The sequence below is a fragment of the Stegodyphus dumicola genome, chromosome 2, assembly GCF_044657685.1.
Source record: "Stegodyphus dumicola isolate Sdum_Otavi_A_Nest chromosome 2, ASM4465768v1".
NCBI lineage: Eukaryota > Metazoa > Arthropoda > Arachnida > Araneae > Eresidae > Stegodyphus > Stegodyphus dumicola.
In genome coordinates this window covers 93,684,903-93,699,004 of record NC_140769.1, presented here as the reverse complement: position 1 = coordinate 93,699,004, position 14,102 = coordinate 93,684,903, and the positions used below count along the sequence as shown (strand labels likewise).

At 32.0% G+C, this 14,102-nt stretch overlaps 1 protein-coding gene across 1 annotated transcript in view; it reads left to right on the top strand.

Annotated features, from left to right (window-relative positions):
- Window positions 1-330: 330 nt before the first annotated feature.
- Window positions 331-14,102, top strand: part of LOC118196829 (uncharacterized) — a 33,816-nt gene continuing 20,044 nt past the window's right edge. Inside the window, exons 1-2 of the mRNA XM_085810910.1 lie at window positions 331-539; window positions 4,787-4,865. Coding sequence (XP_085667036.1) covers window positions 456-539; window positions 4,787-4,865 — 163 coding nt within the window. The 5' untranslated portion in view covers window positions 331-455. The remainder of the gene's footprint in view (window positions 540-4,786; window positions 4,866-14,102) is intronic.

Sequence of the window (14,102 nt, the reverse complement as noted above, 5' to 3'; positions counted from 1 at the left end):
AACACAATTGTGTTTTTTTTTTTTTTTTTAACAAAATTCTCTTACTTCCTTTCCTTTTCTTTCTATAGGCCCTTTTTTTTTTAATTATAAATAATTTTTTTTTTCCTCTCCATTACTTTTGGGCCATTTATTTTTTATTTTATTTTGTCCCATCTTTTCTTCCTGGCCTTTCGAACTCGTATAAAATATACGAAGTTCCTTTTCACTCTCCTCTGAAATACGAAATTGCCCCCCTTTCTATATACCTTTCCTTGGCACCTATGCTTGATTTTTCGCCCATCGGTGCAGAAAGACTTAGCGGGTGCAACAAAAGACATCTGTCTACTTTGTCTGTCTGTCAGTCGGTGTTTACTTTTGAGTTGATCCCAAGGCATTTGCTCTTGCAACGTTCTTTGTGGTCTTACATACGTTTTGCATTTTTTCATATAAAAATTTATTTTGATTGCAGTCAAGCAATGGATAAAGAACAGAAACCTTTTGTTCCAAAAACTCCAATTGATTTTCAGAAATTAAAATTAGAAAGATTAATGGCAAATCCAGTATGTAAATTACATTTTTGATATCTTGAAAATGTTGCTGTGTTTACATATCTTCCTTTTTTTTTTCCCCTTACCTTTTTTTTCTTTTTTGTTATACTGTTTTCGATATTTACTGTGCATTGTTTTAATTAACTGTATTTCAAATTGCCGTGAATTTCTAAAATGTTTTTATTAGTACTTTATTCAAATCACGTTCCTCGTCATTATAATTCGCTTCCGATAGCGAAGAAAGTGAGTAAAATCCTAGTATACGGTGCAGCCTTGGCGCGACTTTGAAAATTATCGCCAACACCAAAAATGATCCAAAGAACGTCTATATATATACTGTACACTATATACTATGTGTGTATATAACACAGTATATATACTATATGCATAGTATATACTATGTTTAACTATATATTTTCCTTGAATGATCCGTTAACTACTCATCGCGATGTCCCGTTTTTACTGCTCATCATAAAGTCGCCAAAAGTAGCCAAATCCCTTGTGCACCGGATACTAGGATTAAACCAAGAAAGTGACAGAGGTTATTGAAAACAAAAAAATTTCGATTGACAAATTAGTCAGTATTCTCGACACAGCAATTATAGGACTTGAACAGCGGAACTTTGTAACTGAACTTTGTATGTCTGTTTATAGAATTAAAGAGAATGTATTATCAGATAAAAAAACGAAGCAACTTAAACAACTTACATTGAAAGAAATGTTTAATAAAGTAAACGGTAAAAGTTTACAATTGGGTGCCCCTTGTTTATTGGCGATTCTTTCTTGACGCCAAGATCAGCGCCAGGAAGTCACAATTTCAAGATGGCCGCTACACAAAACCAAAATAAGAAGTCGAAGAATTGCATAAGATCTGTGTCCATGTACACCTCGATCTGTTTTTACTTAAAAAAACATCCTAGAATTGCACAAACTAGGCATTGTGCATTGCCTTAAATATGTCCATGTACACATCAATCTATTTTTATTTAAATAAAATCGGGAAGCTAAAACAAATTTAAAACTATCGTCGTAACCAGAAGTCAGGTTTCATCGCCAAAACTTTTTTAAAAATGTCGCCAATCGAAGCGGCACCCAATTCTACACTAAAGCCAAGTAAACAAATAAATATTAAGCTTTTTCTTTTTCTTTTTTTTTTTTTTTTTTGTAAATTTTGATACCCTTTAGATCATAATTGTTCTTTATTTCATGAATTCATATTTTTAATTTTATAATTTCTGCATGCCATATTACCAGATTTAAACTGATGATCTGTAATCCGGAAAAATTGAAAATCTGACGAGTCCAGATTAACGACTTTTGACTGTACTTTATTTAAAGAAAAATTAGTTTCAGCATACTTAGTTTGTTTTTGAAAGTTATTATCTAGTTTAAATTCAAAATCTAAGTTCCTTTCTATTCTATTCTTCTCCTTCATTATGGAATATAAATTTATGTAACAACATTTCCTACTTTTTATATCTTTTGGTAAAAATGTATTTCAAGCGAAAATTAGTGATATTTTGCCACCATTCCTATTCATGTCCAACGCCCTCCAGAGTAAAACGACATCCAAAACATGATGCAATAAAACAAAAAATATATAATCTCAATAAACTCCATTATAAGTCAAACAAGGAAATAACATAAGAATGGAAATACAGTCAAAAGTCATTAATGCGGACTCGTCGGGACTTCGGCAATTCCAGATTATCGATTTTTCCGGATTATAGATCATCAGTTTAAATCTGGTAAGATGGCATGCAGAAATTATAAAATTAAAAATATGAAACTGTAATTTATGAAATAAAGAACAATTATGATCTAAAGGGTATCAAAATTTACAAAAAAAAAAAAAAAAGCTTAATATTTATTTATTTACTTTATTAAACATTTCTTTCAATGTATGTTTTTTATGTAATAATACATTCTCTTTAATTCCATAAACAGACATAATTTCTTGTTCAGTTACAAAGTTCCGCTGTTCAAGTCCTATAATTGCTGTGTCGAGAATACCGACTAATTCGTCAATCGAAATTTTTTCGTTTTCAATAACCTCTGTCACTTTCTTTGCTATTGGAAGCGATTTATAATGACGAGGAATTTGATTTAAATCATATCAAAGACGGAGTACATCGAGATGAAATACTACATTTAGTAAGGAATTATAAGCCAAATAAAATCAAATCATCTGCCCTGAAGATAAGGATAGTGCTGACAGATCAACTTCCAATTCATTGTGAACCGCGGCTAAAGATAAACAGAGTTTAGATAATCAAAGGATATGCCTTTATCCATTTTTTGCAGCAATTCCACTTTTGGTTTAATGGACTCCGAAAGATACTTTCGCTTTGTATATCCTTTACATATTAGTAAATATATATCAGAAATTCTATTTGACATAATCGAAAGTTCAAGCTTACTTTTATAAAATTGCTCTAACAGTCTGCAAAAAATAATGAGCTGAATCCAATTCGAAGATTAAGGAACAACGCAATCTGCAACATTAACTGAATGAGATAATTTTAGCTTAGCTTATACCGTCCGTTATACAGTAAACGCACATTTGTAAACGTATTTTGCGCACTCGCACACACATATTCGGAGCCGTAAAGGTCTTACGCGCTTACGTAGAAAGTTTGCATGCATTACGTGACGCATGCGCAGAAAGTTTGTAGCTTTGAGGTCCGAATTAACGACTTTTGACTGTACATGTTATCTAATCTATGCAGTGCAAAAAGGGAATATCAACTTACCTTATTAAAATTCTGTTTCCTTGGTATGTGTGACACACAGATTTTCTTAACAGCATCCAAAAACTATTTAAAATTACGTAAACTAGAATCATATACTGTCGTCGCCACATAAATTCACAAAAGTAAAAATCAAGTCTCCTCCACACTGCTGGACTATTGGCATTTCTTTTGAAAATCCCTTTTTATTACACCCCACATATCTTCCATAGCGTTGATATGAGCTCTGGTTTCCAAATCCTTAAATCTCACTGCACAATTTACCGAGAAGTGAACGAAGACATTTAAATCTTCTTTTACACACCAGAAAATTAGTGCTCTTTTCCCATTCATTCCAAATCGTACAGAAACTTCAAATTAATCTTATCACAGGCAGCCATTTTACGGTGTACAGCCCAAAATAAGCAACGTATTTCCTAGGCGATATCCAACGCAGAAATGAGCCTTGAGAAATCAAAATCACTGAGATGACGCATTACAACCAATCATGTCATTATTCAGTTTCCAAAATATACAACGTAAAATATTGAGGTTACAATAAATGAAACAACAACTTGATGATAATCCAAGGAGTACCCTAAAATATGGACTAACCTTTCTTTTATATCTGTTAACTTCCTATTGCAGTGCAAAACAAAATTTAAAGTTGACTTACCCGTTTCAGAAGTATTTAGTCCCATATAAATGGAATTTTATCCTGTTCAGATGAATAAAATCAATCAAACCATCATTTCTTAATGCAATCCATGCAAATATAGAAGTAGTGGGAAACCAAAATTGCTATTTCCTGAAACTGTTATTCCATCTGTTGTTAAGCCCCCAAATATTATGGGACTTTACCATGGGCGTACAATACACAACCTGCATACAATATGATTCACAATACATATTTAAATAACATATAAACTATTTATAAGATATATATAACATTAATGACATCTTATTATCTTACAGAAACATCATATGCCTTACTCGCTTCTTGCACTTCTCAAGACGAGATCTCTTTCTGTACTCTCAATAATAGTTAAGCTGCACTGCCATGAGAGTAAAATACTTAGACCATGATGTAAGACATTTTTACCCCCCCCCACACACATGTATATATGTATTGAAATAAAAATATAATATTTTATTTAAATTTTAAAAAATGTACTACTTTCCAGTAATGGTGGACCCACTAGCAGTCAAGTGGTGAAGTCCCCGTATACTGGTAGTTGGTCCGAGGTGCGAATCCTGCGAACAGGCTGGCTGCATGGGCATTTTTGTTGGAACATCTTTCACTACGGCATCCCTTCATCTAGGCTGATAGCCCTCGAGGCTTTGCCGTAATCATATATACCAACTTTTAATAATAGAGTTCTTCAATTATTAAGTTCAAATATATGTAATTTGATACTAATATATATTTATATTATTCAGTATGTATATTTGATGAATTTACATAGAGAGAGATATATAAAGAATATTTCTTGATTTTGTATTTATTAATTTTTTTTTTTTCCAATTTAGGATAAACCAGTTATCATTCCAGAAATGCCTAAAGAGAAAAAAGGATTTACTGTCCCAGAATTTGTTCGTAATGTGATGGGTAAGTGATATACATATAAAAGTTGGCCACCTCTGTGCTTAGAATTAATATTGTTGTAAGTTCCTGTGTTACTGTGAAAGACCGAGATTTGGAGAATGTCGACATTCACATAGTTGCTTGGTGCATGTCCAAAATATTTACCAAATATCCTTATTTCTGACTTACACCGACAAATGTCAACATTCACCATGCCCTAATGGTAAATGTTGAATACGTCGGAGATTTGCATTTTGTTCTCCATATTTCAGGCGCCATAAAACTTCAAGGGTGACGTAACGTTTTCGCCTGTCTTGCTGAGAGGAGTAACCAATCCTTGGTGAGAAGAGTTGTTCGTAATTTATAGAGGTGTTACACTGCATGACATGTAGCTTTTGATTCTAACGCGAGAAGGGCTACTCGATATTGCTTGACTTCTTAATAATGTCAGCAGTCGTGCTTGGATAAATGTTAAGCATTTAATTTTAAATTTAGTCAATAAAGATTTTTTTTTTTTTTAAACTTTTGCATTTATACTGCATATGTCAAAATATGAAAAAGCTTAAGTAATAGCACATGTAAATAAACTTTTGAACTTAAATGATAAATTCTAAATGAGAAAAGAAAAAAATACAAAAAATAACTTAATTATGTGATTGAAATCTTATTTATTGTAACAACATAAACTTTTATGACATTTTGAATTGAGAAGGAATCTCATCTACGGAAAGTAACTTTTCTTTACAAATTACGAACTGATTACGGGTATAAAGCTGCTTGAAGGTGTCATTTTTATTTGCTAGTTTATAAAAGCCGGAGTCTTATTCCAACAACTGCCAACACATTTCGACAATTTGTAAGACCACGGTCTACATCAGGGACTTGTATTCGTACGGTATCACCAATCTGAGCAGGAGAAAAATTTTTTTTAGATTCATAAAATTTTCGTTGCTTGCAGTAAAAGATTCTCTTTTGCGACTGATCTTTTTATAGCAATTAACTCGTGTTGTTCAGTCCAGGCTTGATACGAAGACATGGTAGTTTGCAGGTCCTCCTCAATATTTTTCTTAAGAATATGGTTTTCAGTATGGCCGCTGCTCAGATTTTCTTCAAAAGTATTAACAGTTTCTTCAAACTGTTCTTCGGTTTCAAAAATATTAGCAATATTTTAAGAGCTGTTCTTCAGTTTCAATATTTGCGATTTGTTCGCAAGGCAAAAAAGACTATGCTATGCCTCTTCTTGGTTTAATGCCAAACATAGCTTCATAAGGAGTAATCAATTCCAGTGAGGAGAGATGTGTTTGAAAAATAAAAACATTTGTCTTCTCGTTTTCTCGCAATTAATGCATTTAACTTTTCAAGAAAAAGTTTATGATTCACTGTAGTATCTATTCAACATAAATTATGGTATTGGATAAAAAAAAAAATAAGAAAACGTCGCGCATACCATCAAACCTAGCATAAGACTGACAAGCAGTGTTCCAGAGTATAACAAATACATGCTACATAGCTTCAATCGCAGCAAAGCAAAGGATTTGGTGACAGTCGCCCCTCTGTTGAACTCGACTTCTCTTTTCGACCTCCACCATAGTATATCTGTGATTGTTGACATACACCTGTGATGGTCCAAATGCACAAGAAGATGGTGCTGCATTTTCCCATTTTGCAAAAACTCCCTTCAGTTCTGAAACACACTTGATTCAAAACTTTAGTTTAGGTATCTTTTTTTTTTTTTTTTTTTTAATTTTTTTAATGATACATCTTTGTATGAGATCCCAGCATTTATTGCTGCTAGATCAATTAAATGGTAAAAGTGCCTGAAATATCACTTTTTAGCTTTTAATATGATCCTATGGGAACCAAATGACTGTTCTGCTTCGCTTTCTTTTCTGGCAACTTAGCTGTGAATATTGACAGAAATATTGCATATTGTTTGCCTTTCTATCATTGCAATACATGTGTAGAAGGTGTAGAAAATGTTTATAAATATCAACATTTGAATAAAAGTAAATTTTGTGTTTATAAACCAAAACTAAATATATAACGCGTAAATGAAATGCTGACTGCATTCCCCCTGAATCTATGAAATCTCCCCCCCCTCAGTATAGTATATCTCTAAGTGCATGATAAAATTATCATACTTTAATAAATGATATAAATTTACCTAAATATATTTTGTTTTATAATACATAATTTTGGTTTATTAACTATTAATTTTTTTTGTGTTATTGTATTTCACTTGTATTGCATATTTTTATGTGAAATTTATTGTCACAGCATAACTTTTCCTGTTAGATTGAATTCACTGTAATAATATGCTTAACTTTTAAAAATCAATACATTATTTGCATGGAGTTTTTTGGTATTGTTCTGTTATGGGGTCCAGATTCAGATATTGCCAAAACTTGATGATCTGGTGAAAAATTCGAAGCATAAAAATAATTGCTTTCATATTTAATTGACAATAAATAAAATATCGTAAAGTTGAAGAAAAATCCAAGGGAAAAAATAGCACCAGATACTATTAGTAAAAATGGAAATTTTTAGTGTGAATTAAACAACTTGCCAAAGATCGGTGGCAGGGGGGGGGGAATCATTTTACGGTTTTTCGTGCACTTTTTTCAAACTGAATAATACCTCGTTCCTGAGGAAAGTGTATGGAAGATATTTCGTAATTGGGCATGTTCAAATTTTCATACACATGGAAAATACAATAAAAACACAAGTGATCATTACATCTTTGGAATTTGTATTTTCTTTGCCAATTTTGAGAAGACATTCTTTTACTTTTTGTTAAAAAAGTTAATATTGTAACGACTTTAGAAGTAAACATTGGTGACTTCATATGAACTAATCTCTTGGCGACTTTAGCAAAACATTTGGCGACGACTTCGGCCCCAATAACAGAACAGTACCAATTTTTCTTCCGTTTATTTCAGCTTTCTTATTTTTTACTATTACTGCTAATAAAATTTTCAGTACTTTCTGATTATCTGTCCCCTTATCCTTGTTTTAACACGCAATAGAATTGCTGTGTTCTTGAGTGCACATGTGATAATAGCTAGCCCATGCATGTTGTAGGATTCTCCATTGTGTAATTCTAAGTTACAGTTGGATATGAAGAATCTTAAGAACTAGTAAGCGAATAATCGCTTGAGTTCGTGAGACAGTAAATAAACTTGGAAAATGTTAAAAGACTCTTTATTATTCAAATAAGGTTTAACAGAACTCCGTCTTGGAGTTGTACAATAAAGCCAACACTCGAGCTTGAACTTAAGAAACTAAGAATTAAACTAAACTAATCTTAACTAAAGAGATATAGCCGAAGCTATCAAAATTCTAACAGAGTTGACCTCTTAATGCTAATTGACTGTAAAGCTATCAAGGGCCTAAAATACTGCCGAGCATAATAATAGCTTACAAGAGATTAGCCTAAAATGGTGGACGCGTGCTGCCAGAATATCTGGTATCTCTCTCACTAAGACAGTAGAACTTGGTTAAATACCACTCTTCCTCATTAGAATTCAGACGTGATTCTAAAACTACGTTCTGGCTGGAAGTAGCAAGTTGAAATTACGAAGCAATAGGAAAGGAAGTTTAACTCAAAATTTAACTGTTAATAAAATTAACATAATCCTTGCAATTTGCATACCATACAGTTGTTTAAGAACATGTGCATTTGCATACTTCTTATTTAACCATCATTATTGAATAGTATTCATTGACTGCAAAAAAGGTAAATACTGCCATATACTAGATATTTGCGGTAAAAATTTACTCTAAAGTACCTTTCGGCAAGTCCTTTCTTTCCTGATGCCAAGATCACCGCCAGGAAGGATCGGCAGCTATTTCAAGATGGCCGCTACACAAAACCAAAATAAGAAATCAAAGACTTACAGAAACTTGGTGTCCATGTACACATCGACCTATTTTCACTTAAAATACATCAGAGAATTGCACAAACTAGGCACTGTGCACTGCCTTAAATTTGTCCATGTACACATCAATCTATTTTCACTTAAATCAGGGAACTAAAACAAAGTTAAAACTATCATGGTAACCAGAAAAAAATTCGCCGCTGTAACACACAGAGACGAGCAAATAACCAAAAATACACAAACAGAGAGCAATAAATAACCAAAAAGACATATTTCCTAACATAAAAACATTAAGCAACAAGCCTTTTTAACAAAAATTAATGCACAGAGATGAATAAATAAATGAAATGTCAATTTCTTAACGTACCATTTTTGCACATGTATACGTTTAGGCTTTCCAGCACCACCTCCTCCATCCTCCAGGTAAGCAATTCAATTAAATTTTTCGTCATTTCGGCTCATCTGCTGTTGTTCAACATTCATCCTCTTACCCACCTCAGACGTACTGAAATGATAATACCCACAGCAAATTAATAGCAAGTTCAAAATCCAAGACCATACCATGCACGTGCAAGCAAACACAGCAGTTGCAAAGAATAGTAAGAAACAAAAACCTGGGTCCATATGAAAGGGTTACTCTTACAAAAAAGTGCAGCGGGCTTCCATATTTCATGAACAACCAATACCACTTGGGGATTTTTTTCGGAAAAAATCCAAAGAGTACCATACAGTAAAGATCAGCCGATTTTTGCTTCCCCCACCCCTACAATTTTTTTTAAAGAAAATTTCTTTCTTTTTTTAAAAAAATAAATTATATATTATTATTATGAACAGAATAGTACTTAAAAGCTATAAAGATAGGCTAGTAAATGTTTTTGCCAAAGTCTAACAAATGTTTTTTCCCCATTGAGTTGGTGACTTTTTTTGGAGTGCGAATAATCAGAAAGTAGCAAAAATATCTCCATATGCTACCTGTTCTTTTTTGGTTGCATGGTCTTGAACAGTAAAAAATACCAAACAACGTACAATTCAGCATTTTAATAAGTAGCTAATATACAAAGCTTTATGAATGAATGATGGGAATTATGAAGTATGTATGTATTTTGGAAACTAACTGGAAATGTTCATTTAATTGAGTCACTCAAAAAAAATATGTACAAATAATTCAAGAAAACTGGCAGTGTGCAAAAGAGAAAAACAGCATTAAGACCTGAATATCATCTGGCAATAACATTAAAAGAATTGAACAGTTCTGTATTTGTAGTCTTCACAAATCTTATGCCAAGATCAATATTTGTTTCTTCCTAAATCAACCACATAAAACTTCATGCATTTCATACTTAATAAACTCAACTGTTGCATTCAAGTGAATAACAGGCCAAGAAGTTACATACATTGTTAGCATGCTCCAGAAGTTTAAAAAAGTTAATGAATCAGAATTTCTTTAAAATAGCCTTATCAGATAAGACCACATTTCACATAAATGGTTGTGGGCTCTTTTGTTTACTTTAGGGCTGTAAATGTCCATAAATGAGCATATTTGAGATTCTTCTGAGGTCAGTGACCAGTGTGGGTGAATGAGTTGTAAATTTCTTATCCTCCCCCCCTCTTTGTTTAAACCACTATCAAGTTCAGTGGATACTTTGATAGGAAACAGATCTCTTTTATTTTCAAACTAAACAAATTCAAAATTGTAGTGAGTGGCAAATGTTCTTTCAACAAGATAGAATCCAGGAAACAGATCTCTTTACTTTTCAAACTAAGCAAATTCAAAATTGTAGTGAGTGGCAAATGTTCTTTCAACAAGATAGAATCCAGGAAACAGATCTCTTTACTTTTCAAACTAAGCAAATTCAAAATTGTAGTGAGTGGCAAATGTTCTTTCAACAAGATAGAATCCCACCTCACTTTTCATTTAATAGGCCGTACAAGGAAGTCATGTGGTTTCCACATCGGAATTTTTATGGTAAATGTCAAAGATTGAATATATATATATATATGTTTTAACGGTACTTACGTATTATCGCAACCAGGTTGGCACGATTTGTCAGTTTGAGTAAAAAAGTATGAATAGAAAGAAAATGTACATTTATTAATTACAGATAATTTTTAATACAGTTTTTTATATTATTTTGTTTTAAAATATAAAATAGCAGTTAAACCCTTCCGGTTTTGAATTTGAATAAGTTGCAGAATTATTTTTTCGGCGGAAATCTTTTGGCTATTGCTTTTAGCACTGATTGAAAACCATCTTCGCCATTAACAGCTTGAGCTTGGCGCCATATAAATTCGATAAGGTATGAGTGAAGATGATGACGGGCTGTTCCTCTCTGTTTTTTGTTGCGCCATTTGGCTGAGCCCCACATGCGCTCTACATGTTGTGTGTGAATGCCTGTGTTGGGATCCACAAAGTTATATTTGTGATTAACAGTTCCATGCAGAAATCCAGCATTTTCAAACTCACTTGTATTCTATCCTTTCCAGCAATCCGAATAAACGATGCTTCCTTCCTTGATATTTTCGCAAATTTTTTCCATGAGGGTAACGGCGCTTCTGTTAGGTACAGTAACCAAAAAAGTCTCTTTCTTTTCTCGGCAAATTCTGCGAAAACCCATTGCTGTGGTAGTACACGCTCAGTGTTATTTTTTCTTTTTACAAAACTACGTATAACACGGAGGGTTGCCGTAAGTAGGGTCGCCAAATTTGGCGATTTATGCGAATTTTGGCCTGTTTGCGTTAATACGTAAGTACCATTTTAACATTAAGAAAAGGAGATATGTTATGTAATGAAAGAGCAGAATAAATTATTTTCATAGTTATAATGGAACTACAGTGTATCTATAAGCTATTTTTCTATATTTACGTTACGTATATGCTTCTTTTAGAAGATCTTTGTAGAAGATTAATTTTACTTCAAGTTAAGTATGACATTATATATAATAAGTTAACAAACATTCTCTATTCTTAAAAAGCAAATTTAAATTTTAAATGAAATTGAATTACAAATAAATGATTAATTATTGCTGCGAATTAATCTACAATACAGTCAAAAGTCGTTAATTCGGACACCCATAATCTGGAATGATCTATAATCCGGACCTCAAAGCTACAAACTTTCTGCACATGCATCTCGTTGACGCATGCGCGTAAGACCTTTACGGCTGAGAATTTGCGCGTGCGCAAAATACGTTTACGAATGCGCGTCTAATGTATAACGGACGGGATAAGCTAAACTAAAATTATCTAATTATCTATTTCAGTTAATGTTGCAGATTACATTGTTCCTTAATCTTCGAATTGGATCCGGCTTATTATTTTTTGCAGACTGTTAGAGCAATTTTATAAAAGTAAGCTTGAACTTTCGATTATTTCAAATAGAATTTCCGATATATATTTACTAATATGTAAAGGATATACAAAGCGAAAGTATCTTTCGGAGTCCATTAAATAAAAAGTGGAATTGCTGCAAAAAATGGATAAAGACATATCCTTTGTTTATCTTTAACGCCGCGGAGCGCAATGAATTGAAAGTTGATCTGTCAACACTATCCTTATCTTAAGGGCAGATGTTTTTATTTTATTTGGCTTATAATTGCTTACTAAATGTGGTATTTCCTCTCGATGTACTCCGTCTGTGATATGATTTAAATCAAATGCCTCGTCATTATAAATCGCTTCCGATAGCGAAGAAAGTGACAGAGGTTATTGAAAACGAAAAAATTTCGATTGACAAATTAGTCGGTATTCTCGACACAGCAATTATAGGACTTGAACAGCGGAACTTTGTAACTGAACAAGAAATTATGTCTGTTTATGGAATTAAAGAGAATGTATTATCGCATAAAATGAAGCAACTTAAACAACTTACATTGAAAGAAATGTTTAATAAAGTAAACAAATAAATATTAAGCTTTTTTTTTTTTTTTTTGTAAATTTTGATACCCTTTAGATCATAATTGTTCTTTATTTCATAAATTACGGTTTCATATTTTTAATTTTATAATTTCTGCATGCCATCTTACCAGATTTAAACTGATGATCTATAATCCGGAAAAATCGATAATCCGGAATCGCTGCAGTCCAGACGAGTCCGGATTAACGACTTTTGACTGTATCATATAAATTCTGAGAGCATATGTAAATCAAGTGCAAGTACATAAATCTATGAATATATAATAAATAAAATCTATGAATATATAATAAATATATAATATATAATTCCAATAAATTTTTTAATCCTAAAAATTTATAAAAATGCATATGTGAATAATTGTTGAGCAGGCAGGAGACAGACTTATCTAGCGAAAGTTGCCTCCAAACCTGTCTCTTCAATTATTCAATTCGTGTTTCGTCATCCATGTAGGCAAGGGTAAAACTTACCAACTGTATTTGTATTTGGAGAGTGGAGCAGCATAAGTTATATAGTTTGTGTGAAAGCAAGAAGCATTATCAAAAGCTACAAATTTTAGAAGTGAACAAAAGATTTTTTTTATTAACAGATGCATTTAATAATGTTTGTCAGATTTTTTATTCATACATGGTTTAGATAGAGTTTATGGTTTAGCATAATACACATTTTATAATTGTAAATTAGATAGGTTGTTGATAATATGTGTAAAATGATTTCAATATGGTTATTATGTTCCTTTTAACATATGCATGCAGAAATATATTCACTTTGTGTTGAATCTTATGATGAGGATTTCTATTCCAAAAGGCTGTTGCATATTCTAGAGCAGGCCTCAGCAACAATTGACCTGCAAGTCACTAAGTGACTCATTTTGTAATTTCAAGCGAGTTCCAAAAATCAAGAATAATGTATAAAAATAAATTATAAAACATAAATATGAAACAAAACCTTGAAAATACAAACAAATAAACTGAAAATAAATAATAACAATAACATTTTTGTTTAATTGCAAAGTTGCAGTAACAAACATATGCTTTTATTTTTAAAAGATAAAAATTGTAACAATTTCAAGGGAAAATTGATAAGTTTGGCAACGCAAATCCATAATTCCTTGACAGACATCTGACAGCACTAATGTCATTATCTCAGTTTTTGTAGTTCACTCTCAGCTGTAGCACTTGTTCATAAGTGGGGAAAAAAAAAAAAAAAAAAAAAAAAAAAAAAAAAGGAGCTTTGCCATTTTATCTGCATTCGGTTCAACTTATAAATGCGAGCAAATATTTTCACACGTGAAAACGAAGCCAAACTTGACTAAATTGATGTCATGAGTTCAACATCAGGATAGCCATTAGTATTGAAGAGAAAAATAAAAAAATAAAGTTCATTCAGTTATGTTTGTTTTTATAATAATTATAATTTTTATTTTTTAATATAAAGTTGAAAGTGTATTGTAATTATTTTTCTCAATAAAAT